Raw genomic sequence first — 27,146 nt, forward strand, 5'->3', positions numbered from 1 at the left:
TAGGTCTGACTGATACGTACTGATATAACGCTACTCTCATCCCTCTCCCCATTTATATTCCTCTAGAGGGAGTTTCTACTGCTGTGGCCAAAAGATGCTTCTGCAAAAGGTGAATGAGTGGTGGGTGTGGAAGGGGAAGCACAGAGCTGACCTGCTTGGGCGCTGGTGGGGCAGCAAGCGTCCCATTGCCTGGCTGGCTTGGCCTCAGGGACCTGCCACCTCTGTTCACATCTTGTCACAAAATGTCACATTGGCTTGTGCTTTTGGTTCTCATCTTCTAGTTCTGTCCCTGAGGGCTGAGCCCTTGAAGGTGCATTTCACTGAGCAGGTAATTGCAGCTGCTCAGCATCTGTCAGGACATGGCTGTGCCTGTAAAACACGTGTGGTGTCAGAGAAGCGTGGTGTTGTGCCGTGTGCAGGGCATGTGTCCTTCCAACCAGCCGGTTTGTTCCCCAACAAGTGCAAAATGCTTTCATTGTCTGGCCAGTGGCACGGCAAGGTTTATCAGCACACAAACCCGATGGGGAATGTTAAGCAGGTTAGGTGGCAGCAGCGCTGTGGAAGGTGGTCACCCTCCAAGGATTAGAGGTCAGAACAATCGTCGTCCCTGTGACCAGGCGGAGACACAAAGGGCCATTGTGCTGAGAGTACAAAATCCCTGTTTATTACCGCAGGGCTGACATGCTGAAAGACCCACTCTACATGCAAGCACAAAAGCTTCCTTGCTTCTGATTGTTTGTTTATGTAAATTTAAATAGTGCATTTAATTATGCAACGGGACGAGCCTCAGCAACAAGAGAGGTGCTGATTGGATTGCCTCAAGGCCAGAGCCTGCTGGCAAGCCCTTGGCACATCTGATGGTGTGACCGTGGACCCTGCTCTGCTGTAGTGCCCGCAGGAGAGGAGACACACTGTGACCATTTGCTCAGGGTAACAAAATCCCTGTGGAGAAGGGGTGAAGAGTATCGCTCCCCACCCCGGGGTGCAGGAGCGGGGCCCCCGGAGGTGCACGGCCCCAGTCTGCGGGCACGACACAGCCCTAAGCATGACAGAAGAAGTCCCATCAGCATCTGGCATGCCCGAGTGCAACGGGAGTGTACCCCTGGAGAAGGGCCCACTCCAGGTCATTGGTGAAATAGCAAAATCTGTTGGAACGGTCCCTTACGCAAATGCAGAAATGAGCCCTGATGCTCCACATGCAGAAGAAAATCAGGAGGAGAATAGAAATTCTTTGGCAGAGGACATAGTTCATGGGGATTTTGATGGAGAGAAGCAATGCAAAGGTAAAGTACAAGGCTGCCTTTCTCTAAATGCTTGGAAAGAAAAGCTCTGTTTTATGTATAGTCTTATGAATAGTGAGATGCACTATGTGTATGAGTCAAAATTCCTAACCTATGGTAGTTGTAACAGTGACTCAGAGTAATTCAGAGTTAGGGACAAATTTGAGCTAGCAGTTACACAGGATGCAATGGAAAGTATGCAATTAGAAAAACAAGCAATTTTTTTAATCTGCTCTGAAAAACTGCTGCCAATCTGCAACCATTAAAACCTAATTATTCTCACTAACTGCTCCATCAGTCCGCTTCTTGTGCTTTGTATTTCCTAAAGAAAAGCGAGAGGAAAATGATGGGACACTACAGCAGGGATCAGCTGATATCCAGGACATGGGGACCGATGGCCAGGAATCAGAGGAAGGTAATGGAAAACGCTGTGTGACGTGAGTTTTCCCAAAGCATAGCAATGAGTAGCCTTCAGAGACTGCAGGTCTCTGTATCAATCACATGCAGGTGGCTATTATTTTTTTTAATTCAGTCAGACTCTTAAGTTCTGGAGAGCAGTGACTCATTTCTCATCCGTAGAGTTGCTGCACTTTAAGAAAACATGTCTAGTATCTTTTTCTTCCTGGGGTTTTTGTGTATCTCCATGGCCTTAGGGTATTGAAACACAGTGGGGTCGTCAGCCAGGAGGTCTCCAACAGCCTTGCGAGGCTGGGAGATGCTTTATCTTCTGCTCCATGAACGGGAGCTCAGAGGATAACCTTAGGAGACTGTCGGTCAAAAATATGTGGCCTCAAAACCCAAACGTCTAAATTCACCAAATGTCTAAATCCCCCTGACTCAAGAATCTAGCAGAAAATTGCTCTCCTAAACATCTGCTCCTGGGTCTCTCTTCACTCATTCCTAGGTGAAAATGGTAAAAATCAGTTGGAGCCAAGGCTGGATCTCACACCTGCCTCCTGCAGTGAGTGGGGCGGCAGGGGGGCACTTGCTGCCCATCCCCAGTCACAACTTAAAATGATTGCATATATATACACATAGATTAACCTATTCAATTATACCATGCAAAATGCAGCCACTCCTCCAGAAAGGAGGAGTATTTTATTGATTGTTATTAAAAGAAAGCTGCATCTCTCTCTAGATGGGCTTTCAGCGTTGCTGTCCTTCCATGTTTCATGTGTCTTGTTGGTTTTAGCAGTGTGGGATGAGGGGCGGCTGGACCAGAGGCTGCTAATGATGTTCTCCCCACCCTGACCCAGCCATGGCAGGGGCACACGGCTGGCAGCTCTAACCCACTTCCCGGCACCCAGCTGTGCTGGATCCCTCTTGTCATTTACACATCTACCTGGCTGCAATAAATTGGTGTTTTCTATATGTCAGCTGCCACATAAATATGAAGCCCCTCCTTGGAGAAGAGCAGATTAACAACTCAGGGTAGCTGTTGCAGTCCTGGCAAAGCTAGTGTCATTGAATGTAGCTCTAAAAGATGTATGGGCCATGCCCTGTAAACAGAAACTTTGATTAAGAAAATGAAAAAATATGAACATTTGTCATGGGTACAATAATATTTCATAGCAACTGTGAAGAGGTGAATCATGACCGAGGCTTTCCCACTTAGAGCTGACATCCATATTCCAGCTGTGTTGCTTTATGAGTGCACAATAAAACCTATCAAACACAGCACCCCTCTGCACCTCTCCCCCCCAGCCACAAGCACTTTATCTCTAAATTGCAGGCTGCTTTTTAGTACCTAACCAATTTAGTCTAATTAATACTCAGGACCCCATAGGCAAAATGTTGAATAGACCATTTGTTGTGACACTAAAGCATCATTTAACACAGAGACAAATACCAAACAGGACAAACAGGAAATAGCCATCTCAGCCTGGTGGGCCACCTCTGAAGGAAGGACCGTCCCAGGAGGGCTGTGCTGGGGTCCTGCTGCATCATGGGCATAGCTGGGCACTTGGTGCAGAGCAGCCACTTTCTTTTCCTTTTCCCCTTTTCCGTTCTCTATTTTCCGTTTCCCTTTTTCTTTTCCTTTCCATTTCCCTTTCCGTTTCCCTTTCCCACCATGTCCAGCAGACCCAGCACTGAGCACCGCAGGGAGATGGGATCCTTGGTCCCATGGCGGGGTCTGCAGGGAAGGGGCAGCAACTCTGTAACAGGGAGTTTGTCTAATTGAGTCCAGCACCTGCCCAAGGCACTTAGTAGAGAGCTTTGGGAAAGTTGGAAGGGAGTTTAGAAGGGCACTGCAGCAGGACACTGCAGTGGGATGGTTGCCAGCTGTGGAACTGAGAGGGCAGGAGCAGATCTGGTGCATGCAGAGAGGCACAGTGCCTCTGGTCCTGGTGCTCAGTGTGGGATGCTATGCTGCACTTCCCTCTTCGAGGCTAGGCCATGGGCGTCTCATGACCTCTCCCTTTAAAGGAGGGTAATGGGGAGACCTCAGTGGGAAAGGTGGTAGAGAAGGTCATTAAAAAATGCAAAGGCAGGGGGCCTTAAGGAATGAGTTTGAGAATGTACAATGCCTTTCTCAAGCACATGCAAGCATCCGTGGTGATGGGGTTCATGCTGGAGATGTGGGGAACCCCCCACCAGGCAGTCTCTGGAGGATGGGTGCTTTGGCAGCAGGAGCTGGTAAGACACCAAGTATGATGCTATATCAAAAGCACATAGGATAGGAGCATGAAGACAGTGCCAAATCTGTCCTTACCAACATTCCCTCTATGTTGCTGCAGGGCCAGGCAGCGATGGGCTGCCTGTGGGCAGCAGGGAGACAGTGATGGGAATGGCAGCCAGCCCCATTGAGGAGGCAGCAGAGACCCTCGCAGCCAGCACTGGTGGGAGGGGAAATGCCACTGAGGAGGAGGAGGAGGACGAGGAGGAGGAGGAAGAGGAGGACACTGAAGAGGATGAAGTTCAGGTGATCGAAATCAAGAAGGAGAACAGCGAGGCATCCCATCTAAAGCAGTATGACAGCAGCAAGGAGGCATCTCCCCTGACCACCCCTGGCTGGAACTCCCCAGTGGAGAAACCAGGGGAGCAGCCCAGCCTGGGGAAAAAAAATGATATCTCCAGACACAGCTATTCTAGGTACAACACAATCTCCTATCGGAGGATTAGAAAAGGAAACACCAAACAGCGAATCGATGAATTTGAATCCATGATGCACTTATAAACTGAGGTGAAGAATTGCTTAATGGGCCGAGTGTTCACTCTGGTTTTGATTTTCTTTTTTGTTTCACCCAAGACATGTCTCTTCACACAACATGAGGTCACTGCTTTTTTCCTTTTTGTATATGATATCATAATACACTGTTAAAATTTAACATTTTTGCTTTGGCAGTGGGCAGAGGCGTCCATAACACAGGAAAATAAATAATCAGTTTGCTAAATATAATACCATTTGATTTTAAGTTTATCCTCTTATTTTCTATCCAACTTTTGTAACCATATTCAAACAATAGGATGTCTTGAACTGGCTGGGGTTTCTCTAGCTGCCGACATACACGCGATCCATGCTGTCAGCCGTGCTGGTAATGAGTTGGCAGCAGCAGCTCACTGGTACTGGCCAGGGCAGAGAGAATAATAAAAGAGATGACTGTCTGCAGCCCCACCACACTCTGTTTTGCTGTCCGTCCATGCTGGTGTCTCACGGTGCACTGACAGCCACCTCTTGCTAGCAACCATGCATTCCTACCTTCTGCTGGTGGGATAGAAGGATATTTGCATTCATGGGCAGATGCTGGTATGCAGGAATTACAAAAGACGAGAAGGCATCGCGGCCCCTATTCCCACACTGCCATGACTAAGGCCTCTCATGGGTAGCTGAATTCCTTACGCAGCACTATAATCAGTACCAGATAGGATTGGCACTGTCTGCTGGCCCCTGCCTGCTATGGTGAGAGATGTCAGTGTGGATGTCTTTAGACATGATGTTGCTTGCCCACTGCAGCCCACACCGTGGCCACTGCCGGCTCATGCAGTGCTGCATTCTAGCTCGCATGTTCTGGGTGCTAGCATGAAACCATGGGTGCAGCCAGCCCAAACAGCAGCCGGTGATGAAGCAGCTCCTCTTCCCCACTGCCCTCCCTCCGCGCTGTGGTGGTGCCCAGCCCCAGTACCATGGACTCTTGTGAGTGGTGGCCGGCTGCAGTGCCTGACCCCACGAGCCTGGGGCAGAGGTGCCTTTGGGGGGTGGTACCGGTGGCTGGTGCCATCTACAGTGGCACAGCTGGGCTCTGGGATGCGCTGAAGGGCAGCGGCTTGCACACTGTGTATGCAGGGCATGGCACATGCCTGTGTGTGCTTCACCTGGCAAAACCAACTGCTGCCAGTTGGTTGTACTTTCCCAATGCCACCAGTTTAGCCTCTCTTACATGTCGTCTTGATTTCATGCTAAGTTTAGATGCAAAATTTTAAAGATTTTTTTGTCAAAGCCAGGCAAGTTTTATGCATTAATTGTTTTTGTGTCATCTGAACACAACATTTTTCCTTTTTTAAAATCCTTGGTTTAACTACGGTGTAATTGATGCAGCGTTTTTTAACTGTTTTACGGATAGATTTGTCTTGAGTTGGGACTAAGCTTTGCAAATGTCATCCCAGAAAGCATCTGGGAAAGTTGAGAGCAGCTGACAAAGGGAGAGGAGGTAAGAATGAGATTAGACACTGGCTTCAGTTGCAGTGGCCTCCTTCAGCCATAAGCGCTTTTGTAAGGATTAGTTTTACATCTCCAGCAGCACTGAGTATCGTTTTGACTTTTCTTGTGCTACATAGGGGCAATTATTTATTGGCAACGTGAAAATAATAAATGGCAATTCTGTATTGTACAAACCAGACACAGCCCTCATTGTGCTATTCAGACTTGTTTATTTGCTCTTTGGTTTGTGGAAGTTCAGAGGTTTGCTTGTATGAACTTATACTGTGGGTTTGTTTGCCTGCTGACAGCTGCCCCCCATCGCTCCTCTCGCAGAGAGTCCTCTAAGAGCAATGCATTTCTCTTAAAGATGTGGCCATTGCTCGGGCTGTCAGTGACTTGCTGAGGCTGTGAATGGCAAAGCGCTGCTCTGAGCTGGCCAACCTCAGGTTCAAGTACTGGCACCACGGCTGAGGTGGGGCTGGGGACCACTACCTCCCTGCCATGCCATTCAGCCTGATTTGCACTTCGGAATGTCAGTAACAAATTTGCTTTACTGCGATTAACAAGTGCGATAGGGAAGAAAACAACAAAACCCCATAGCAAAATAAAAATCAGAGCTAAAGTGCGCACCTTTGTGCATTGCTGAGAAGCTAGTGTTAAAACACTAGGGATGATGTTGTGGCAAGGCCAGGGGCTGACAGGCAGTATGAACCCGTGCCCATCAAGGTCAACAGCACATGCAGGCGCTTGCGCTTGGCTCTGGAAAAGCTGCTAAGGCTGGATGTGTGGGATCTGAGCCGGTGGCTCATGCTGGTGACCCAGCTGGCTTTCAGCAGTGTGGGACACCAGGAAAAGCTGTCTGTATCGCAGCAAAAGGCATGACTGCTGCAGCAGGTACTCTTCAAGCGGGGTGGAGAGATCGGCACTGGGGCCAAGCAAGGGAAAGCCCCAGAACAGGCAGACACCCAGTGGGATGGAAAGCCAGAGTTCAAATACTTCCCACACAATCCTGGGTGAGGAGAGCAGTAGCAGCATTTCATCACCTGGGACTTTGCTGTCACGATTCCCATCTCCTTCAGAGAATTGTCTGGCTGAGCTGGACACCCTCCTGCTCCCTCACATGGCTGCACAGGCTGGCCGAGCGCCCTGCTCACTTTAGCAACAGGTGGGTATTTTTTTCCTTTTCTCACACATCTCTTTGTAACAGTTTTTAATGTCTGGCGTATACCGTAGGTGACAGTTAAAACAGTATCCAGATATTCTGGGCAAGCGCAGAGATGGGATGCTTGGTGTACTGACTGTGGGTTCCAGCGAAGTGTGGGGTCTCTCTGAGACTGTCAAGAAACTTGGACTAGTTTACCTTGGAAAGCAGCATCTGATCAGCTGAGAACTGCAACTCCTTCTTTCGCTTTCCTTGGTAGCTTGAGTCCAGGGATGCTTTAGGGGCCTGAGGGCCTCTCCTGCAAACGTTCCCCCTCTCACCTAACCCTCAGGGTGGGTGAGTGCAGTATGTCGATCAAGGGGTGACAGGCAATAAACAGGCAGACACCTCGGCTTGCACCCTCCCATGGTGTGCTCATGCTCTGCGCTGCAGGCAGCACTGTGGCCTGCGCTGGAGCACTGCTGGGCTGAGAAACCACGGTCAGACGTGGCAGGACAGCGCAGGGTCTGCAGCTGGCCAAAACTGTGGCCAGTGGGTCAGATGAGGCGGGAACTTGCCAGTTGCCACACCATCTGCAGCCGCTGTGGCTGGTGCACTGCCTGCGCTAACAGCACACTAAATGGGAACCTAAAGCACAGCCATGAATCAGGGAAAGTGGTGGTTTAATGGTTCTTCCCAGGGTAATGTTTTGTGGTTCGGCCTGGCAGTAACTTGGGCAGAAGAGCCCTTAGAAAAGGTCCAAGTTGGTCAGAAACAGAGTTAACACATAGGGCTCAGAGGAAGATGCTTCATCTCTTATAATTTATTCCCTTTTTTAATCTTTTTTTTTTTTTTTAACAAACCGAATGGGGCCTCGAACCATGCCACTTTGTTTCAGGGTACTTACTGATGGAAGCACAGCATGATGTGCTGTGTCCCTCCCTGCCACAGCATTTGTTCTTGTTCAGAAAAGCTGTGTCTGTTTCCCGTTGCTGACTTAGGGGAGGATGGCAGTGCCTGTCCCCAGCATGAGTGGTGGTCCTTCCCACCCATGGTACCTTCCTCTCTTCTCTCCATGCTCCCAAAGCCTCCCCATGCCCCCCGAGGTGCGATGCATACCCAGGCACCATCACTGGAGATGGTAAAAGGAGCGGGCAGCTCACTGGGTAGGAGACTCCTGTTGCCACATCTGCAGAGTGTGCCGGAAAAAATGCTCATTTCTGGAAGACTAGGCTGACTGGTGCAATCTGAACGCTTCTCAATATTGCGCAGCAGCAGGGCCACCGCTCACTGCCAGCAGCCCTGAAGGCACGCTCTGGTCTGTAAGCAAAAGATACCAACATGGAAGTGAGCATTTACACAAACAGGGCATCAGAATGCAAGTGACAAGCCTGGCAATAGGATGTGACCATGACATATGACCATTTGGTGCCTACTTGGTGACAAGTGATTGAATGTCAGCAAACAGAATTTGATGAAATTCATGCTTCTGATAAAAGATGACTGCACAAACAACATCTCTGTCATTTTTCTGATGGTGACTGCAGGCTAGCTGCACTAAAGGAGGGAGAGAAAATCAGGAAGACAGTTGGAATAGAAGCCAACATGGAAAATCTGTTGGGCCAGTCAATATTTTGGCAGACTCAGCCTGTCAGATGCTGTCAGCATTGATCCACCATGTGAGAGGTAACATGAAAAATCAAAGGAGAGGTGAATGCAGGTGGAGCCTCAGCTGTGGCCAACAGTGGCATGAGAACCAAGCGTGATGCTCAGCCCCATGGATCCCCAGTGGCTTGTGCTCCTCGCTCCAGCCCAGTGCAGGGCAGCAAGGCAGGAGGAGAAGCATGACCTTTTCCAGCAACACCACATCTGTACAGGGAGCAGCCTCCCACAGCAGGAACTTCCTAATGGAAACGGGGAAGAAATCCAGCCTGGTGTTACACATCTCAGATCTCACTGTCCTATCACAGCAGAATTTAGTCTTCTACCAAATCTGTCCCTTCAAAAACTCGCGATGCCTTTTGGAGATAAAAAGTTTCACAGTAAGAAAAAAACCTGCCCATGACAGTAAGTTCAGAGGGACTTTTGGTGTGCAAAGCCTGGCCATCCTGTGCAGCTCAGGCTGTGCAGCAGCTCATCCTACTGTCTTAACCTCTGCAGTGGTCCCTCTGAAATGCGTGTACATGCACGCACGTGCCTGTGCACACACTTGTGTTCTGCAGCCCTTTTTGAATAAAAGCCCTCACTGAGTTCCTCCATCCGAAGTGCCTGCAGGTAGAAGTTTTGGGTTGCGAGATGTCTGGCCAGGGGTCTCTGCCCTCCCTCCACCACAGTGGGAGGACGCCACGATGGGGAGAGCTGCCTGGCCCATGCTGCTGGCGGGTAAAGCTTCCCTTGGGATGGCCCTGGCAGGAGCAGGGCGAGCCACACTGCTTGGGGCTGCACTGAGTGTCACCAGACTTTGGCACAGGCACCAGTGCAACCCAGCACCCTGGCCAGCCAGGGGCCAAATAAAGCGGCAGTGGTGCTGGGGAAGCCACTAAAAAGCCATTGGGGCTTGGAGGCACAGCTGGCCTTTGCTGTGTGTCACTGGCAAAAAGCAAGATAAATCCCTGGTTCGCCTCCCTGACAGCTCCTCTCACATCCAAGCAAAGCAAGACACCTACACCCTCACTGTGGGTTGTAGGCAAGGCATGCTCCCTGCCTCTTCCACAGCCCCCAGTTTACCATAGCTGCTGGGCAGCTTATTGACGCACATTTGGCCCTCATTATTAAAAGCAGGCTTTTTTGATAAGCAATCAATTCCTAATGGAACTCTGATACTCATCTGTCAGAGGCAATGGGTCCCACAGGGCAGGATCCTGCAGCCAGACCCAGCACAGGCATGTCGAATGGATTTCTTTTAATGTGTTGGTCAATAAACTTTCATTTTCTGTGGAAGAATAAGCAGCCCAGTATGCTGTTTACAGACTACTGAGCCCTGGAAATACTTCTGTAGCTTATGCTGTTGTCCGGGGGGAACTGCTGAAGGTTTGCTTACAGTAGGATGGGGGACTTTAGAAAATATTTCCATTTAATAATACAGAAAATTATTTGAGTTTTTGCCAGAGTCTCTCACAGTGAAGGAAAAACATGCCTATCTGTTTCAGACATTGTTAAACCAGATGTGCTGCTCTTGGTATTCTGGTCTCTCAATATGCTGGTTTAAATTACAGATTTCAATTATCATTTGGAAATGAACTTTCAGTTTTGTAACTGCTGTCACAAGTCACACACAGATGTCCTTGCTGAATTCACAAGATGAAAACACAGTGTTTCTGGTCCAACTATGTTCCCTTCAGTCTGCATAGTAATTGCCAAACTGCCACTTTTGATAAGGATTTCCAGAGTCACAGGCATTTACCCTCAGGGCTTCGTGAGAGGGATCCACTTCCAAGCAAGCCGGCTGCTGGAGATGCTCCGAGATGATGTGGTCTGTCTGCAAGGGAGAGAGAGAGGGCTTTAGGTAAGCTTAGGCTTTAGGACTCATGTGGCAGCAGCTCTATTTTTCCACTGAGAAAGCTTGATTCTTGATGGTGTGCCCTTTTTTCACATTTCCCTAATATGTAAGATCTCTTTGCTGACTTAAAGGGACTTCTGGGTGGGATCCAAAGCTGGCGCCTGTTGCCAAGCCAGGATCATACCACACCTCCTGTGCTTTTCGTTCACTGGGAAGGGAAAGATTAGTTCTCTCACTGTCCGAGCAGTAACTACCATGCAAAGGAAATCACTCCAGATGGTACATGCTATACAGGGGAACATACAGCAGGAGACTGTTTTTTGTATTTTGGAGTTTCTTGGCTTGTGAACTCCAAGCACATTTGCTGAATTGAAAATGATGCTTTTCAATAATTCAGGTAATTCAGTGCTGAAGGCAGTAAACTGGACTGTGAAAGAATGAAGAGTCTGAGTGATCTCCATCCTCTTGCTTTTCACATCTGCTTGGCTTTATTTACTTAACCCACATGGCCAGGATGAAGATGCTGCAAGTGCTGCCAAAGCTGAGGACATTTCCACATCACTGCCTAGCACTGCAGTGTTACTTATGATCGGTTGGTTAACACCTAGATGAAATACTCCTGAAATGTCACATAGAGTGTTGTCTGGGCAAAAGTTGGACCTTTGTGCGTATAGGAAATGCACTTCACATCTTTAATAAGACACAATGACTATGACATCAGAAGGTAAAGCATGCTAATTCCTTCAGTCAGCACCACCAGGCACTAAGCTGCTCCTCAGACTTCCTACTGCTGGCATCAGTAAAGGCTGATGCAATCACACTGACTGAGGCTGCCTGTCCTGGGGAGCATGGTGGTGCCTGTGCCATTGAGTGGCCAGACCCATCCCCTGCCACAGCTGGGAGCATCTGCCCATGCCCAGCCCCCTGCTCTGGCCAGGACCACCAAGTACACCCAACTCCCAGCTCGAAGTAAGCTCAGGCTGAAACAGGAGACAAAAACTGCCTGGGCACTGGTAGTGCTGCCTGGACTCCTAAGCAGGTGTCAATTTTCATGTATTTTGCACAAAACACCCAAGGTGAGCCTTGGCACTGCAGCGTTCTGGCTTTTAAAGTTTTAGTTTTTCAGACTAAAAAGGAACGGGAACTTTGCAATATATGATGAGTGTATAATTTAGCTTCATTTTTTTCTTTTTTAAATTGAAAGTATTTCTTTCCTAAAGTATGCCATTTCATAGCATTTTGGACAACTACTTACACAGGGCTGACTGAGATTCAGTCCTGACTCACTTGCTTTTTTGCGAGTGCAGGCAATGAATGTAAGTATCCATTCTTTTCCTTTTCATAAATGCTTTCTTTTAAAAAGACACTGTGAGCTGAACACCAATCAATATCAAGTAATATCCAAGAAAGTGCTATCAATGATTTCTACGTAAAAAACGGATGCTTTGTTACTGCCATGCCAGAGTGAATCACAGAATCACGAAATCGCAGAACCCGCCCGGCCATGGGCAAGGACACCTCCCACTAGACCAGGTTGCTCAAGGTCCCATCCAACCTGGCCTTGAACACTTCCAGGGATGGAGCATTCACACCTTCCTTGGGCAGCCTGTTCCAATGCCTCACCACTCTCATAGTAAAGAACTTCTTCCTTGCATGGCCAGTGTCTCCCCAACCCCCAGGCACCCAATGTCGGAGCACAAATCACTTGGATAGATGCGACCCAACAGGAGGGTGTGCATCTCTATCCCCTCAAGGAAAGGCTCTGGTGCTGGGGGACCAACACCTAACTCCAGGTGAAAAGAGAAGACTTTGGCAAAGCCAGGACCAGAGGGCCAGGGCATACCCTGCACCTTGCAGTGGGCTGCAGCTGCCCATCAGTTTGCACACTGGCACACTAACCCAAACCAGGGGCCACAGGCCATGGTGTGGCTGCCCTCACCAGCGCAGCACTTACCAGCTCTGGCTGGAAGGTGGCCAGTGACCTGTGCAGCCATGCCAGGCTGCGGCTCCTGCCCTCACAGCGGCGCAGTCCCAGTGTTCCCGCAGTGCCAGCTGGGGTGATGCAGAGCTCTCCGTGCTGGATCAGCCTCAGCCAGGTGTAGTTGAACTTCTGGTTCTGTGGGGAGAGACCAGGTAGAGCTGTGACTCCACCTGCCTTCCATCAGCAGGGCTGGCTGCCTGGGGATGGCAGCCGGCAGAGGCTCCCCAGCAGATGCTCTCCTCACCTTCCTCCTGTCCTCACCCAGGACTGGGGGATAAGGAAAGCTGTGATCCATGGGAAGACCTTTCCTATGGATCTGCAGAGCAAGAAAGCTCAGAACGATCCCGGTGCAGGCTCTGGGAGTGACTCCTGGCACAGCAGCCTTGACCCCAAAGATGACTGCTGTGTGCTCCTCTGCCCTGCCACCTCCCCTGGCTGCACCCCAGCACTGGGGTGCAAACAGATAAACCCCTGTACATGACAAGCCCAACCCACATGCCAGCCCATGCCAGAGCAGAGAGCAATTAGCACGGACCTGCCTAAGAAACGCTACCTATAGAGGAAGGGAAAGATTGTCCACAAGAGCTGCTTCCCATTTTGCAGCAGCACAGAAAGCAAAAGCTTGTATTTAAATGTTTCTCCCTATTTTCATGTGCAGGCTCATGACTTTAACAAACTTTCCTATTCCAGATGAATTTGCTGTTTCTGGGATTGTGGGCTAGCTACAGGCTTTGCAAACAGAGAATTCCTGCCCCTTGCTGTCTGCAGGCATCATCTGATCATGTCCCCTGTGGTGCTTTAGCTCCCAGGGAGGGGCAGGTCACCCCAGCAAGGTACAGGACCTCTACACTATGCACAAAAAATAGTATTACATACTCAGTATGTACAGTATCCTTACCTTGTCGTTAACATCACATGCCTCAAAAGCTAGAGTCGTGTTTTCCACAGTGATGCATCTTGCCATGGCTTTGTTAACAAGCTGGAAAATAGAACAAAATGCAAATTCAGACATAAATTCCCAAGAAAGAGGAGAGGCTGCTATACTGCAGTTAACCTGCTGCATTCAGAGACACTGATTAATACTGTCCACTTAACTAAGCAAACCGGAGATGATGTGTCATAGTCCTTGGAGAGGTGTGTAAATGCATATCTGGTCCATTACACATGTTTTCTACCAAGAAAAACTTGAAACGAGCCCTTACCAGAAACATTCAGGCTGGATGAAATGTTCTTTTCTGGGTTTTTTTTGGACGTAGCTCATGTTCCTGTTCTGCAAATCACCAAACAACAGCTCCCAACAGTAACAACTGTAGAATCCCTTCGCACTGCTACCCTGTGAAGCAGGGTGACATGAGTGTCCATGGTGGGTACCACAGCTGACACAAGTGCCTGGTGACACAAGTACCACAGCTGACACAAGTCCCACCCCTGCTCCAGCTGGTCCCCTCCCAGCTGGGGCAAAGACCCCACAGCTGGCCCCAGGGAACAACTCCATCACTGTATGTGATGTGCTTGATGCCTTGCCCTGAGGTAACTCTTCCTGTTTTCCATCCAGGTTGGTTGCCTTGGTACCCACCATCAATAGAGAAATGCCAATGTGGTGCCCCAAAACAGGCACCCTTGCAGGAACATCATCATTAAGCTGTTTGTAACCGAAGTGCTGTTACCACGCACTGGTGGGTCTAAGAGAGGACGAGTGAGCACTGCACCCTGGGTAGTGTAGAGCAGATGCCTCCTTGAGTGTGTGTTCAGCCCCCAGCTTGCTGCAAGGGAGTATCAGGCTCTGCTCCCTTGCCTGGCTTCTCTTTGCTCTTTCTCCCTGCAGCCATCCCTCATGGTGAGCCGGCACATCGGTGCCTGCCTAGTGCCAGCATCCGCACAGAGCTCTGCAAGGGGCACTTTCTTCACGCTGTTCATATGGCCTGTTCAGAGGTCGCTCAGGAGTACGGGAGGTTATATGAGAAAGCTGAAAACACTGGACTGAGCTCTGCCAGTCCACTCCAGTTCCTGGGCTGAAGCCTACCACTCGACTCATGGCTGTGGAGCACTTGGTTGGCTACAGTCTGCAGGCACCAGCACCAGCTCCTCAAATAACCCCCCGGGGCTGCTCACATCTCCAAGTCCTTGCAAACGTCATTCCTTCTCTTTCAGAATTTCTGAAGAACTTATAAATTAATCCCCGTAAATAAATAGGCTATTTGGAAAACAGTTCTCAAGTAACTTTGGACAGTGTTCAGCACAGCTGGAATTTGCAGAGCTAGCTGAAAAACAGATTTTCTGCCCTATTAAATTTTGAGAATGAAGATAAAAGAGCGATTCAGGTGGCCTGAATCAGGACAAAGCAAGGCAACAACTCAAAAATTTTCACAAAGACATCTGACAAGTTGAGGTTTTGGTTCAGGTGATATATGGTCTAACTGTTTTGCACTGAATTTGACATTAAGTTTTACTGCTCTGATTGAAACAAAAGAACTGAAAAAGTGAATATTTCTCAATAAATTTTGGGGGGTTTTGATGTTCTCAGACTATTACTGCTAATTCTTTTTTAAAAAAAGTCACTTAAGCCAATGTTTCACTGAATCCTTCAGCCTAATCCAAACAGTGCTTTCTGAAAAATGCAGGGACATGGGCTTTTGGACATACAAGTTTTGGAGCTAGGCAAACAGCCCTTGGCTCCTGTGCTTGCAGCCACTGTCACACCGAGATGGATGGATGCGTCCAAATGGATGCACTGCTCATAATCTGCTGAAGTGCCCCAAACCAGCAGTTTCCTACAGCTTTTCTGTGAGAGCTGAGAGGTCACCAGAGGAAGCACGGGATCTCTCCATATGCTCTCTGCAGAGCTACCCTCCCACACCTTCATGGCTTGATTATTAAAGCAACACACTGACTGCAGCTGGCAGAGAGCCTGACCTGATCCCTAGGGATCTCAGTGATGGTGAACCTTCACATTAAGCCCTTGGCCCACAGACAAGCCTGAAACACAGACGAATGGTTGATGTGCTGCTTCCTGGCTCCCAGCAGGGCTGGTGCAGTAACTGCGCCTTGGCAGGGACGGAGGGGACAGGCCGTTCTTGTTCTCACTGTCCCAGCCATGCCAGACCTGCAGTCACTGGCTCATGGCCACCTCCTCTCAGCAAGTGTTGCTCCTGCCATGGCACTGGCAGACAGCAATGGCTGGGACAGGTAGAAAACCCTTTAGTTTTCATTCCTGTAATCACTGAAATTCTTCTGACAAACCAAGTATTTTACTTTTGTAATTGCCATTATAAGTAGTTTGCAACCAAAGTTGTACCTTTTCTGAGCAGAATATTTGAGGTTTCTGAATGTCCAAAGCAGCAGCTAATATTCTGCTTAGGCTCAAGCCTGGGCCAAATTCAGAATCCACGTTTTATTCTTGGTTAACTCACCTTTTAATACGGTAAAGTGACACTGAACACCTGAGGAATAGCTGAACAAGGAGGACTTGGTGCCAGAGAGCACCAGGAGTCTCCCAAAGCACAGATGGAGGGATGGTGGAGAAATGGAGCCTGACCCACTTATACTCATCAGCCAGCAAGGGGCTCGTGGAAGCAGGACTTCATCCGAAATGGACTTTAAGGTGTTTTCTGCCCACTGAGCCCTCCCAAAGCACAGGCTTTTCCTGCGCTGCAGAGAAGCCGGGCTCTCCCAGGCTGCTGGCAGCGCAGGGGAAAAGCGGATTTTTGCTGCACTCTGCTGGCAGCAGAGCACCGGTACAAACCCTGCCTGCGCCCGGCCCTGCCTGCACTGCCCAGGCACCCCGGGGCCACCCGACAAGCCACTTCCCTCTCCTGCCGTGGCTAAAATGCAGTGCAGGCAGGGAGGATGCTGGCGCCCCGCCCTGGAGCACATCCCTGACCGTGTCTGCCACGCGGGCAGCTCATCTGGGGTTGAAACACTCAAATGACTTTAAAGGGAAATTGTCGCCTAGAATTGTGACCTATTTCTTTATAAAAACACTAGGGAATCTAGACTACCGTGACATATTAAATATTCAGTAATGTTACCAAATGCCAGGGAAACAACTTGGTGTACCAGGAGTGGCTAGCCAGCCACTGTAAACGTGTTTAAATGAAGGGCAGTAAGTCATCTGGCTACATACCAGACCACTGGCTTTAACCAAGGGAGCTTCCAGGTCTGGGTAGACGTTCTCCAGGTACCACCGGAAACTTTTGCACTGAAGCTTCTTTCGCAGTTGGATTTGTTGAGTCAGGTCACCAACATCCACGTTTTTCAAGACTAAATGGTAAGCGTGGCCGTAAAATAACTCCTTGTACTCGTCCAGCCAGACCTCTGCAACGCGGGCCAAGTTCCTCTCCACTGTTCTCACCCGATCTTTTGGGAAGGAATAAGGATTGTCGTTCCTGAAAATGTGCCCAACTCTGGAGCATGGAACAATCTCAATCTCTCCTCCGCACATCCAGACCTGAGAAACAGAGGTTGCTTTGATGGAAACACATGCAAATGCTGGGTGCTGGCTTTGTGCAAGCCAGAAGAGAAGCAGAAAACTAAGTAAACTGCCAGGAGAGATAGGGTCTCCAGCATGGGCTGTCCCGAGAGAGACCCTGGCTGAGCCCCATCACCCGAGCCAGGCTGGCAGGGATGCAGGCGTGTGACAGTGACGTACCTTGAATGAAATCTCCATATTTTCACCTCCCCAAACATCCAGCCCTGGGTCATACATTCCTAGCTCAAAAAAGTACTTCTTATTGATGGAAAACAGGCCACCTGCCATGACCGGGCACCTGGGAACAGAGAGGCCACATGGTGTGTCAGCTGGTCGGGAAATGCCTGTCCCCTTCCCCTTGCCTTGATGAGGGAACCATCGAGATGTGGGCTACTAAATGCTGGGGGACGGCACCCAAGCCTGCACTTACAGAGACAGCAAAGACCACCCAATCAGTCGCTTTGCTGATTCTATGATATTTGGGTGGCTTTACCCAGCCTGAAAACCATAATGGGACATGGAAGGGAAAAATGCAATGGTACGTTCCTCCAGCCCCAGCGGCACCGGCAAAATGCCAACAGTGCTGCACGAGGTGAGAAAGGCTTGTTGGGCTTTGCCCATGTCTGGTGATGTGACTGCCCACAGTGTACCACTGCCTCTGCTGCCCTTGCAGGCAGAGGAACAACATCTGGCACTGAAGGAGCCTTTGTCACTGAGTTATTAACAAAGGAACAGGTTGGACCACAAAGCTCTCACATTTGCTTTTTTACCTTATTATATCAGTTTCCTTGATTTTATTTTTCTCGATGACCTCTTGTGGAATCTGCCTCCATCCAAAATTCATTGGCCAAGTAAAAATCCCACGCTGAAAGTTGTCCACGGTCATGTAACTAAACAGAGAAAAGATCGGGATGACTAATTCTGAGTCACATTCCTGATTGAAATGTCACCCTTAATGAGTGAAGATGAATATCTGTACATAATTAAAACAGGATTTTAACAAATTTCATCAGGAATCCTCTTCATGTACTAGAAGTCATGAAAAAGGGAAAAGGTGTGTGGGACAAATGAAGGGGCCAAGTCCACTGTTGATGTTAAGTTCTGTCATAGAGCAACGTGACATATCCCTTGCGAGACTCTGCTTAAGGCCAGTTAGGAGGTCTGGACCTGTGTCTTCCTGTAATTAGTATGTTGGTGGTCCCAGTAGGAGGTTTCATTCAAGCCACTGGCATGGATTTTGGGTATCCCCAAGGCCACAAGCCACCTTACCTCATGTCCTTGTCGTTGATGACCTCAATGACAGGGCAGGCAACCTTGGTCCGGCTCAGGCGGACCCTCTCCAGCAGCGGTTCCAGCCACCCCACATTGCACTCCACATGTGAGTCCAGGAACGTCAGGATGGCGCCTGTGGCAGAGGCCAGGGCAGGATCAGGCCCCGGATGCCCCTTCCCTGTTCCCATCCCATGACAGCTGGACATCCTGCAGGCTCACGGCAGTGCCGATTGTGCCATGATGGAACCATGGCTCCCAAACCCCTCCCAGCTATAGCCCAGAGCATGTTTTTGCTGCTCAGCCATGGGCCAGCAGAGTGAAGCGGGATGGCTCCCAGCAGAAATGACCATTACAGCGCCAACACAGCCTGGCCTGGGCAGGCAGTGGAGCCAGGGTGGCACGGCTGGAGATCCCAACTGTGGCTTGGTAGAGCTGTGCTGAGGTGCTGGACAAGACATAGCTCTACCACTTGCCGGACCCTTGTGCTTTACATATCAGAGAGATGCCATTAGCTCACTGGGAGAGGACTAAAACTTAGTGCTGGAGATGGCTTATCAGCACCTGTGGGGGTTCCAGCCAAGACTGTAAAATGGCTTTCATCCTACCTTTGGCGATCTCCGCTCCCGCCAGTCTGGCCCGTATTAGACCATGCCTCTCCTTGAGATGGAGAATCTTCACTTTTGGGAACCGTGACATGTATTTGTCCAGCTTCTCCTTGAGGTACTCTGCAGGGAAGGAGGAGGGGGTGAGGCTGACTTACCAATTTCACACCCACTTCCAAGGTGAAAAGCAGTGGGCAGGATGTCCCTGGAAGCATCTCCAGACACACCAGGGTCCTCTGGTCGGGGGTGTGAACATCTGGGCACAGCTGCAGGGCTTCTGGTGTCACAGACCGAGCCTGCTCTCCAGTGAAACTCCCAGCCACGTCAGTGCCAGCAGGTTTCAGATGGAGTTTAAAAACCTCTTCTGGAGACGTGTGTCCCCGGTACTCTGTGATGGGCATGCCGCTTGGTCCTGGCAGCTCACCACGGACTGTCCACCTGCTTTGGATCTGCCCTTCCAGAGGATGGGCTGCAGGTGCTGGTATCATCTCCTGCTTCCTGCATGGCAGGCACCTGCTTGGCTTCAGCACAAACCCAGTGGATGCAGCAAAGGCAGACCCATAGCCAGTGCTGGGCAAGTGTAGTGACTCACTGTACACAGAGGACATGGACAATGCAGAGCAGCAAGTGCAGCAGTGGAGAGCAGCAAAGGGTTTTGGTGACAGGCCATGAGAAAAATCTCAGTGGCATCACTTGGGTAGTTTGTGATCCAAACCAGGTATCGAGCTGTTGTTCAAAGACTCCAAAATTATTTCTTTTTCTAATTCATTTCACTATATTCATTGCAGTTAAAATCTGGTTCTAATTTTTTTTCTTTGCCTATTTTTTTTTTAATGGTCTACATATTTCTTGATGGCAAGCACCATATTTAAAGACTTTGCCTGGGTTCAAACTGCACAAGGATTTCCTGTGACACATCTCTACTTCTCAGGCTGCTTTAGTCATGGTTTCCTGTGGTTGTGGAGGCAGCTGGTGGTGAACTCTCAGGAATAAGAGGGTGTGAGGAAGTTGGTGAGAAAAGTGCTTTGTTTGGAGCCAGCCACCACCCACCTACACCGTTCGGTCTGTAGGGAGGACCTCCGATCTCTGCCACAGATGGGCTTTATTAGTGCTCTCTGGGTTTTTTTCAGGAGAATATAACAGTTTGCATTTCAAAAATCAGTTAAAAGCTTTGAAAGGCTTCAAAGGTGAAACATCTGTGGACACGTTTGCTGTAGGTTATTGCTGCTGCTACTCGGATTACAGCAATGCCGAGCGCAGAAGAACCAGCAGCTGGAAAATTACATTATTCCTACATTTTCAAGGGCTTAAGTCAGCAGAAAGCCAAAGCATTACAAAGCAGAGGTTCAGTATCATCTGAAATGCCCGAATACGCATGCAAAGCTGCTGTGCATGTACAGATGCCTGGCTCACCACTGCTTTTACTGCAACTATTCCGTTCTCTGAGCAACCAGGGAAGTGCAGCACTGAAAACATGGGGCACTCATCTGGAAGGTGAACAGAGAAGGTTGACAGCATCTTTATGAACGCACAAGTCCTTGACCCAAGATGCCCCGAAGATGGTGCTCCTGGACTGCAGCGCTTCCACCAGCCTCCCACACACGTGCAAAGCAGCGCATGTGTGCAAACTTAGTGACGCACAGCTGTAAACTTAGCAGCTGTTTAGGTGAGTGGACTAAGATGGGAGAGACATGAATGATAGAAGGCTGGCAGAGTGCTGGGCAAGAGCTGCAGCTTGTTCCACCACAGCCACCCCCAGTGCCCATCTGGCCTCTGACTCCCCTCATCTGGAAAGAACAGTGCAGGCTGGGGATGCACTTCAATACATCGAAAGGAGAAAATGTGATTTCTCTCTCCTATTCAGAATTGAATTACAGAGAACAAATTGCATTTTGGCCTCAAGTTATATTAGTTTCATAAAGGCAGAAGAAGCTTCACCTACCTTTAGTGCTGAAGTCGTCCACCAAAATGACTTCTTCAATCAGGTGTGGAGGAGACCTGCTAAGGACACTGTGAACTGAGCGGAGGAGGGTGGACCACACTTCATCCACAAAGCACATGATGATGCTGGTGCTTGGGAGGTCATCATGAACCCGCTGCTCAGAGCACCTGCAATGGCAACACAGGCTCACAGGTGATGGCCATTTGTGCTCCTGAAAGTCTCCAGGCTTACTGTTTTCTGGGAAAACATGCAGGGAGGGGGGAGATGCCAAATGTGAAATACAGAGGCAATGCCCTGCAACAGGATTTTGTTGGGAGAAGGAACTGAGGGCTGAGCGGGGGGAACTCCCCACACAGTCCCATGGGACCCCCTCTTGCAGGCAGCCCCATGGGACAGGATGTGCTCACTCCCTTCTAACAGGGACCTCTTAACTCCCTACCTGCAGGTGACAATATCTCCTCTCAATAAGCAAATGGTTGAAAGGCCCCAAAAGCAAGGCTGATCCCAGCTCTGCACCACCGGTCTTGGGGACTCCTGCATGAAAAGGATCCTGGTATGCTCCGAGCACCCACACGACTTGGCATCCCAGGCTGCATGAGATAGCCCCACCGAAAGAAAAGAATTGGTGTTACGTTCAAGACACAGGGAAACGGCCATTTATTTCCATGAAGGGTTACTCAGCACAGCAACTCGTCAAACATGCAGACAGCGAGGAAGAGTCGCCCAGTCCAACTGCTGCACATCACTCAGGGCATTGTGGAGGAAGGGAAAACACTCAAGAGTACAAATTTCACGTACGATGGTACCAGCAGGTCTGCTTCCTGATTACCCTGTATCTCACACCCTGAGCATCCATGCCTTCCCCGGGACATCCTAGCTGGCTGTGCCGAGCCCACATGCAGCGCCTGCTCCCCTCACGAACAGCCAGCAATACACATCAGGGGGTCTGAGGAGTGATGAAATTTCTCCTGTGCCCATGGGTTTGTCATTTTATTCTGCAACAGCCAAAGCCTCAATGTCTGGGTCAGGCCTGCGTCTTCAGTGTTTGAACAAAAGGTCAGTGAGCAGCTTTTCTCATCTTCGATTTGCAAGTCGAGCACTGCTGTGCTGTGTGCCTTGGGGAGCAGGGCTCCCCCAGCTCTGCTATCTCCAAGTGGATCTCCAGGCCTGCAGAACGCCTGGCAGAGCACTCCTCTCCCCCAGACTGCTCCTTTCCCCAAGACTGACAGTTTATCCCAGAATATCCATGAATTGCTGGGTCTTGCTTTCTCTCTCTTGTCAATGAGCTGAAGGTTGATAGCAGGTTTTTCTCTCTTCCAGAGCAGGCCTCTGCAGGCAGGACAGGCACCAGCTTATCTGCAGATGCAGAGAATTTTTCAGTGATGAATCAAAACCACTCTTCATTCTGCTGTCAACAGAGAGAAAATGGACAGGTACATGGGAGCGTATAAAAATTGACTTTTTCTTCTGTCTCAGTGAATGGTCCCTCAGGTTTGGCTGGTGCTGGCTTGGATGCTGACATACAGTTCAGACCATGTGGTGTTTTGAAGAAAATTCAGAGGCATTTCAGGGCTTCACAGTTAATCTGAAGTGCTCCGGTAAGTGAAAATATCCCCAGAATTACTCTCTGTCGCAATCCTTGGGATGTGTCTTTCCTTCCCCTTCTGTAGCCTCGTTCACCTCAGACAGCAGACAAGGCTGACTCAGCCAGGAGGGGATGTGCTGTCTCATTATGGTTTGGCTGGAAACCTTAAGGGTGTTGGCCTGTGGTGATGGGACCCCCTATGGAGCACAGGGTTGGGGGTGGTTTGAGCATGCTGGCAGGACTCCCAGGGTCAGTGGAGAGAAGGCAGTGCCTGAACCAGGGAGGTCACTTGCAAGAAAGATAGGACAACAAAGGACAGCTAAACTAGGAGAAAAGAGATGAATTGTAGTTGCTCCTACAGCGAACCCAAGGAGGCAGCTTGTGGTGGGAGGAGGGAACAAACCCACAGATAAGGTGACAGCTGCTGAACACAACAGCTTGCATTGCACAGAGAGAGGGATGTGAGAGCAGCTGAGAAAACGCAGCCGAGACCCAAGCTATGAAGTCTGCATTCAGTCAGACAGGACCTGCTATGAGGACATCTCTCTTTAGTCCCTTCATTAGCAGCAAACAGGCCCTTGGCCAAAGCCTTCATGTACCCTTGGCAGCTGGAAAGCGCCCATGTGAGGGCAATGGGGAACCTCAAATGGAGGAACATGTTTTTCTCCCTTCTTGTCTAAAAAAGTAGGATTTCGAGGCAGAGAGCACTGGGTTTGTTATTGCTGACCCCCAGCTAAAGACATTTCACTATGTCCTGTGTGAGCCTGGGCTCTGTTTCTTTGCTAACTATACTCATATACATACATACCTATGTTTTTTTTATATATGTATCTATAATATATATAACTAAAGGGAAGTAGAAATCAAATCCTTTTGAAATTCCACTCCTAAACAGGCTTTTAAACAAAAATAGCCCACAGCCTTTATGTTCTGTTGACATCACCCTGAAAGTCAGCAAAATGTACGCTCTGAAGCTGTTGAAGTTGCTTTGGGAAAGCATCACCTTAGACCTGCTACCCCTGAGCTTGGAAGCAGCCTGCCCTGAAGACCTGAGCTGCAGGGGTGCCTAGCCCATCCTTTCCCGGCTCAGTCAGGCACACCTAGGGTCCATCCCCATGCCTGCCAGCATGGGTGCCAACTTACCCAGGCCATACTCTGCCATGCAGCATGCGACATCTTTTTTGCCAGGCCAGGAAATCTTGGTCCTTTCTAAACCTGGATAACTCGATTGTCCCAGAGAAGCTATGACAGTAGCCTGGGGAGGGGTCAGAGGCACATGGGGACCTTCGCCGACAGCACTGCAGTGTTGGGCTGAAATGGGGTCCAGCTCCTCCTTGGTGGAACTCTTTCTGCATGCACTTCTGCAGAGGCTCGGCAAGCACCACCACGGTAAGAAAACTCAGAAAGCACACTGGTAGGCAGATTGAAGGCTGTGACAGGGCAAGTTCCTGTTGGCCAAATTTCAGCGGTCTAGTCCTGAACTCCAGCAAGGATCACAAGAGGAACTGGAGTCTAAACTGGGACAGACTGGAAGCAAAAGCAGTAGCATGCTGTTTGATCCCTGAGAGCTGCCAACAGCAGTTGGTGTGAGCTGGCCTGATTTCTGCTGTGCCAACCAGCAGAAATCAGAGCCTGCACAGGCTCCTGCCAGCGCCAGGGCACCCAGGGCAGCTTCCCATGGCCCCGTGCCCCAGTGCAGCAGCACATGTCCCCAGGCACTGCTGTCAAGCGACGTGTCCCTGTTTGGCCAAGGCGTTCCCCATGACGCCCAGACAACAATGCTGTTTCCTCCTGGGCAGGTGCATGATTCACCGGTGGCAGGCGGGCTGCACTTACAAGCATTCCTGGATTCTGCTCCACAGCTTCACGACTTTGCTGTCAAAGACCAAAACACAGTGCTTTGAGCCACCATGGCTCTATTTCTGTGCACAGGTGGCTCCTGTAGCTGGCATCCTCTGCCCACCATAAATGGTGAGCACCAGCAGTGCAACGGGAATGTCTGTGCATTGTCCTGTGCGATGGGGGACAAACCATGGCACAACTCCCATCCCACCATACCCATGCGCTGCAAGTGTGTGAAGAGGGACACGTGGGAAGAGGGTTTCTGCATGAGGCAGGTCTCTCAGCTGCCAAGGGGCTGAGAGATGTCTGCAGTAGGAAAAACTGTGTATAAAGAGATGAACCTGCCATTCACCTGAAGCGACACCTTCCCTGGACCCTTCCCACAGTGGCTCAGAAGAGGCCGTGACCTCTTCCATTGATGGGCAAGGTGCTGCCCACACCTCACCCTTTTCCTTTCTGTGGGCACCACATGGAGGGTCTTTTTTGAAATACAATACTGAGATTTGCAGAATCAGCTATGCATTTCATGGGAACAGCTGTAACTCAACAGCAATTTTCTGACTCAAACCTCTGCATCCCTCCCCATGTGTGCCCACGGATTCAAGTCCCTGAGCTGCCTCCACAAAGCAGGTACTGACAGCAGTGCTCTGTAGCACAAGGGCAGTGCTGCTGCTGGCCTGTGTAAAGGATTGCGCTGGGGCATGTCCCCTGGACCACCTCGACTGCTGGACAATGTGTCCCCCTTTTGACCACATCAGCACTCAGCCCGTGGCTTTGTCTCCTGCAGAGGCTTTTAGGGCCCCAGCAGTCCCTCCAGGCAGAGGAGGCTGTTGGGGTGCCTCTACCTTGAGGGAAGGGCAGCAGCTGCTTGCAGGAGTGAGAGCAGCTCCAGGCAAGGGGGCTTCTACAACCAAGAGAAATCAACTGGTGTAGGGGTGCTCTGGGAACCAAATGCACAAATACTGAAACCAAAAGGTGCTCAGAGTTGCAACTGATAAACCAGATAAAGTTTTCTAAGGCACAAAGAGGCCTGAGCTGCACTGCCCACCTTGTGTGCCCCAGCCTCTTTGGACAGCAGGGATTAAGGTTAAGACAATCTGCAAACTTTACCCGGTTTTACTTTTAGTAACAGGCTTCTCCTACATGGAAAGGCAAAAGTGGTCTCAGAAGCTAGCAGCACGAAAAGAAGGCCACAGTGCACCCAGCAGCCCTCCCCAGGAACCACTGAGCCGGATCCAAGGGGCGCGGCACAGGTACTTGGGCAAGGGAAGCAGATCTTACCCGGCAGGCCTGGTGTCCACTATGGCTCGGTCTACGGGGATCAAATCACTGAGGTAGACATTAAAGTTTCCTTCTTTCCATCTACTTTTTGCTTCTTCTTGTTTATCGTCAGGGACTGCAACAGGGTGTCCAAACTGGCCAGGAGCTTGCGGATCTCTTGGGGCAAGCGTTGCATCCATGGACAAGACCCTGTGGGTCCCCGGGCTGCTGTTGCCTGCCTGTTCCTGTCCGTCCTTGCCAGTGGCACGTGCCCTGGGAGCTGCTCCTTGCATTGCACCCAGCATCTGGCCACCCAGTGCCGCAGCCCCGGTGGTGGTGTTCCCAGCATGGGCACCGTCCCCATTTTCATTAGGAAGTTGCCGCTCTTTGCGCGTTTCTTGTCTTTCTGTGATGTTCCTTGCAGAGTCAGATCCCAGACGCAAGGCTGCTGGGCTGTCGAGTTTTAACCCCTCTTTGCTAATACGGATGAAGTAGGTTTCAGAGAAAGTTTCTTCCTTTCCCACTTTCGCCCGCTCCTGCTCAGGCAGGGCTCCCGGCCCCGCTGACCGGGATGGCAGGCCGGCCTTCACCAGCGTGCCCGCGGGTTGCTGCCGACTCTGTTCGGCCGCATGGACGGTCCCCTGCACCGCCGGCCCCCCGGCCCCGGCTCGCCGTGCGGGCTCAGACCGCCCCGCGGCCGGCGGGGCAGGGGGATGGGGCTCGGCGGGGGAGCCTGGCCGGGATGGCGATGCCTCCTGCGACCCAGCTCTGCTCCCAGTGGGCTCCACTACGAACTCCGCTGCTGCCTTCGACGGGGGTCCGCTCTCTGCCGGTGCCGCCACGGCCCCGGCATCGCCCCTCAAGTTGACAACCGACCCCGGCGGGGTGGGCCCGGCCCCCGGGAGAGCTGTGGGGTGCCCCTCGGCGTGCTGCCCCCGGCCCCCGGCGGCGGAGGCCGGGGGGCTCGGCGCCCGAGAGGGCTCCCGGCGGGCTGCGCGGAGGCCCGGTGTCCCTCCGCCCCGGCGTCGCCCGCGGCGGAGCCCGGCAGGGTCGGCCCGGCTGCTGCCCGCCGGTGCTTCGGCGCCGCGCCACGGCCGCGCCCGCTCCTGCCCGCGGTCCGCTGCCTCCTTCAGCAGCCGCCCGCCGGCGTCGCCGAGGGAGAGGCGGAGCGCGGCCATGTCGAGGAGCAGCCAGACGACGGAGGCGGCGAAGACGAATGCCAGGGCTCGCCCGCTGCCGCGGAACAGCCGCCGCAGCCCGCTCATCCCCGGAGGCCGCCCCGGGCGGGCGGAGGACGCAGCCGGACCGCCGCACGCCGTGCCCGGAGGGAGCGAAGGGCCGGGCCGGGGCTCCTCTCGCCCCACCCAGCGCCGGGGGCCCGCGCTGTAACCCAACACCGGAGGAGGCTCGGCTCGGCCCGGCCCGGCCCGGCCCGGCTAGCTCCGGCCGGCGCTCACCTCGGCCGCCCCACGAGCTCGCCGCAGCGCCGCGCTCCCGCTGGGGCCCGTTGTGTGCCATCCGCGGGGGACACCGTGGGGGCTTATGCGGTCTATTCCGGGTGCGGAGGGTGCGGAGTGTCTGTTCCCGGTGGGACAGCAGGACTCGGGGCAGGGGCAGGTCAGCCGGCCCAGCCCG

General features: G+C 51.2%; 2 protein-coding genes across 2 annotated transcripts; one reads left to right on the forward strand and one right to left on the reverse strand.

Moving 5' to 3' along the window:
* The first annotated feature begins 793 nt into the window (after positions 1-793).
* ERMN (ermin) lies at positions 794-4,600 on the forward strand. The gene is made up of 3 exons (XM_030487763.1): positions 794-1,283; positions 1,609-1,695; positions 4,019-4,600. Exons 1-3 carry the CDS (start codon positions 1,046-1,048, stop codon positions 4,456-4,458), a joined length of 765 nt encoding a protein of 254 aa, XP_030343623.1. The 5' UTR covers positions 794-1,045; the 3' UTR covers positions 4,459-4,600.
* A 3,147-nt stretch (positions 4,601-7,747) lies between these two features.
* Positions 7,748-26,827, reverse strand: GALNT5 (polypeptide N-acetylgalactosaminyltransferase 5). The gene is made up of 11 exons (XM_030488553.1): positions 25,533-26,827; positions 20,825-20,991; positions 18,886-19,005; positions 18,278-18,413; positions 17,779-17,898; positions 17,189-17,306; positions 16,664-16,987; positions 13,439-13,519; positions 12,514-12,675; positions 10,464-10,538; positions 7,748-8,380 (listed from the first exon to the last, which is right to left on the reverse strand). The coding sequence occupies exons 1-11, from the start codon at positions 26,774-26,776 to the stop codon at positions 8,348-8,350; spliced, it is 2,580 nt and encodes an 859-aa protein (XP_030344413.1). The 5' UTR covers positions 26,777-26,827; the 3' UTR covers positions 7,748-8,347.
* Positions 26,828-27,146: the final 319 nt, after the last annotated feature.

Source organism: Strigops habroptila, chromosome 5, assembly GCF_004027225.2.
Source record: "Strigops habroptila isolate Jane chromosome 5, bStrHab1.2.pri, whole genome shotgun sequence".
Classification (NCBI taxonomy): Eukaryota; Metazoa; Chordata; class Aves; order Psittaciformes; family Psittacidae; genus Strigops; species Strigops habroptila.

What these genes read in the sequence shown, in the direction of transcription:
- ERMN (XM_030487763.1), top strand. Translation starts at nt 1,046, where the DNA reads ATGACAGAAGAAGTCCCATCAGCATCTGGCATGCCCGAGTGCAACGGG. An exon ending in TGGAGAGAAGCAATGCAAAG is followed by an intron (nt 1,284 to 1,608) that starts GTAAAGTACAAG and finishes TATTTCCTAAAG; the next exon opens with AAAAGCGAGAGGAAAATGAT. An exon ending in TGGCCAGGAATCAGAGGAAG is followed by an intron (nt 1,696 to 4,018) that starts GTAATGGAAAAC and finishes ATGTTGCTGCAG; the next exon opens with GGCCAGGCAGCGATGGGCTG.
- GALNT5 (XM_030488553.1), bottom strand. Translation starts at nt 26,776, where the DNA reads ATGAGCGGGCTGCGGCGGCTGTTCCGCGGCAGCGGGCGAGCCCTGGCA. An exon ending in GTGGACACCAGGCCTGCCGG is followed by an intron (nt 20,992 to 25,532) that starts GTAAGATCTGCT and finishes TTGCCATTGCAG; the next exon opens with GTGCTCTGAGCAGCGGGTTC. An exon ending in CCACCTTCCAGCCAGAGCTG is followed by an intron (nt 10,539 to 12,513) that starts GTAAGTGCTGCG and finishes TCTCCCTTGCAG; the next exon opens with ACAGACCACATCATCTCGGA.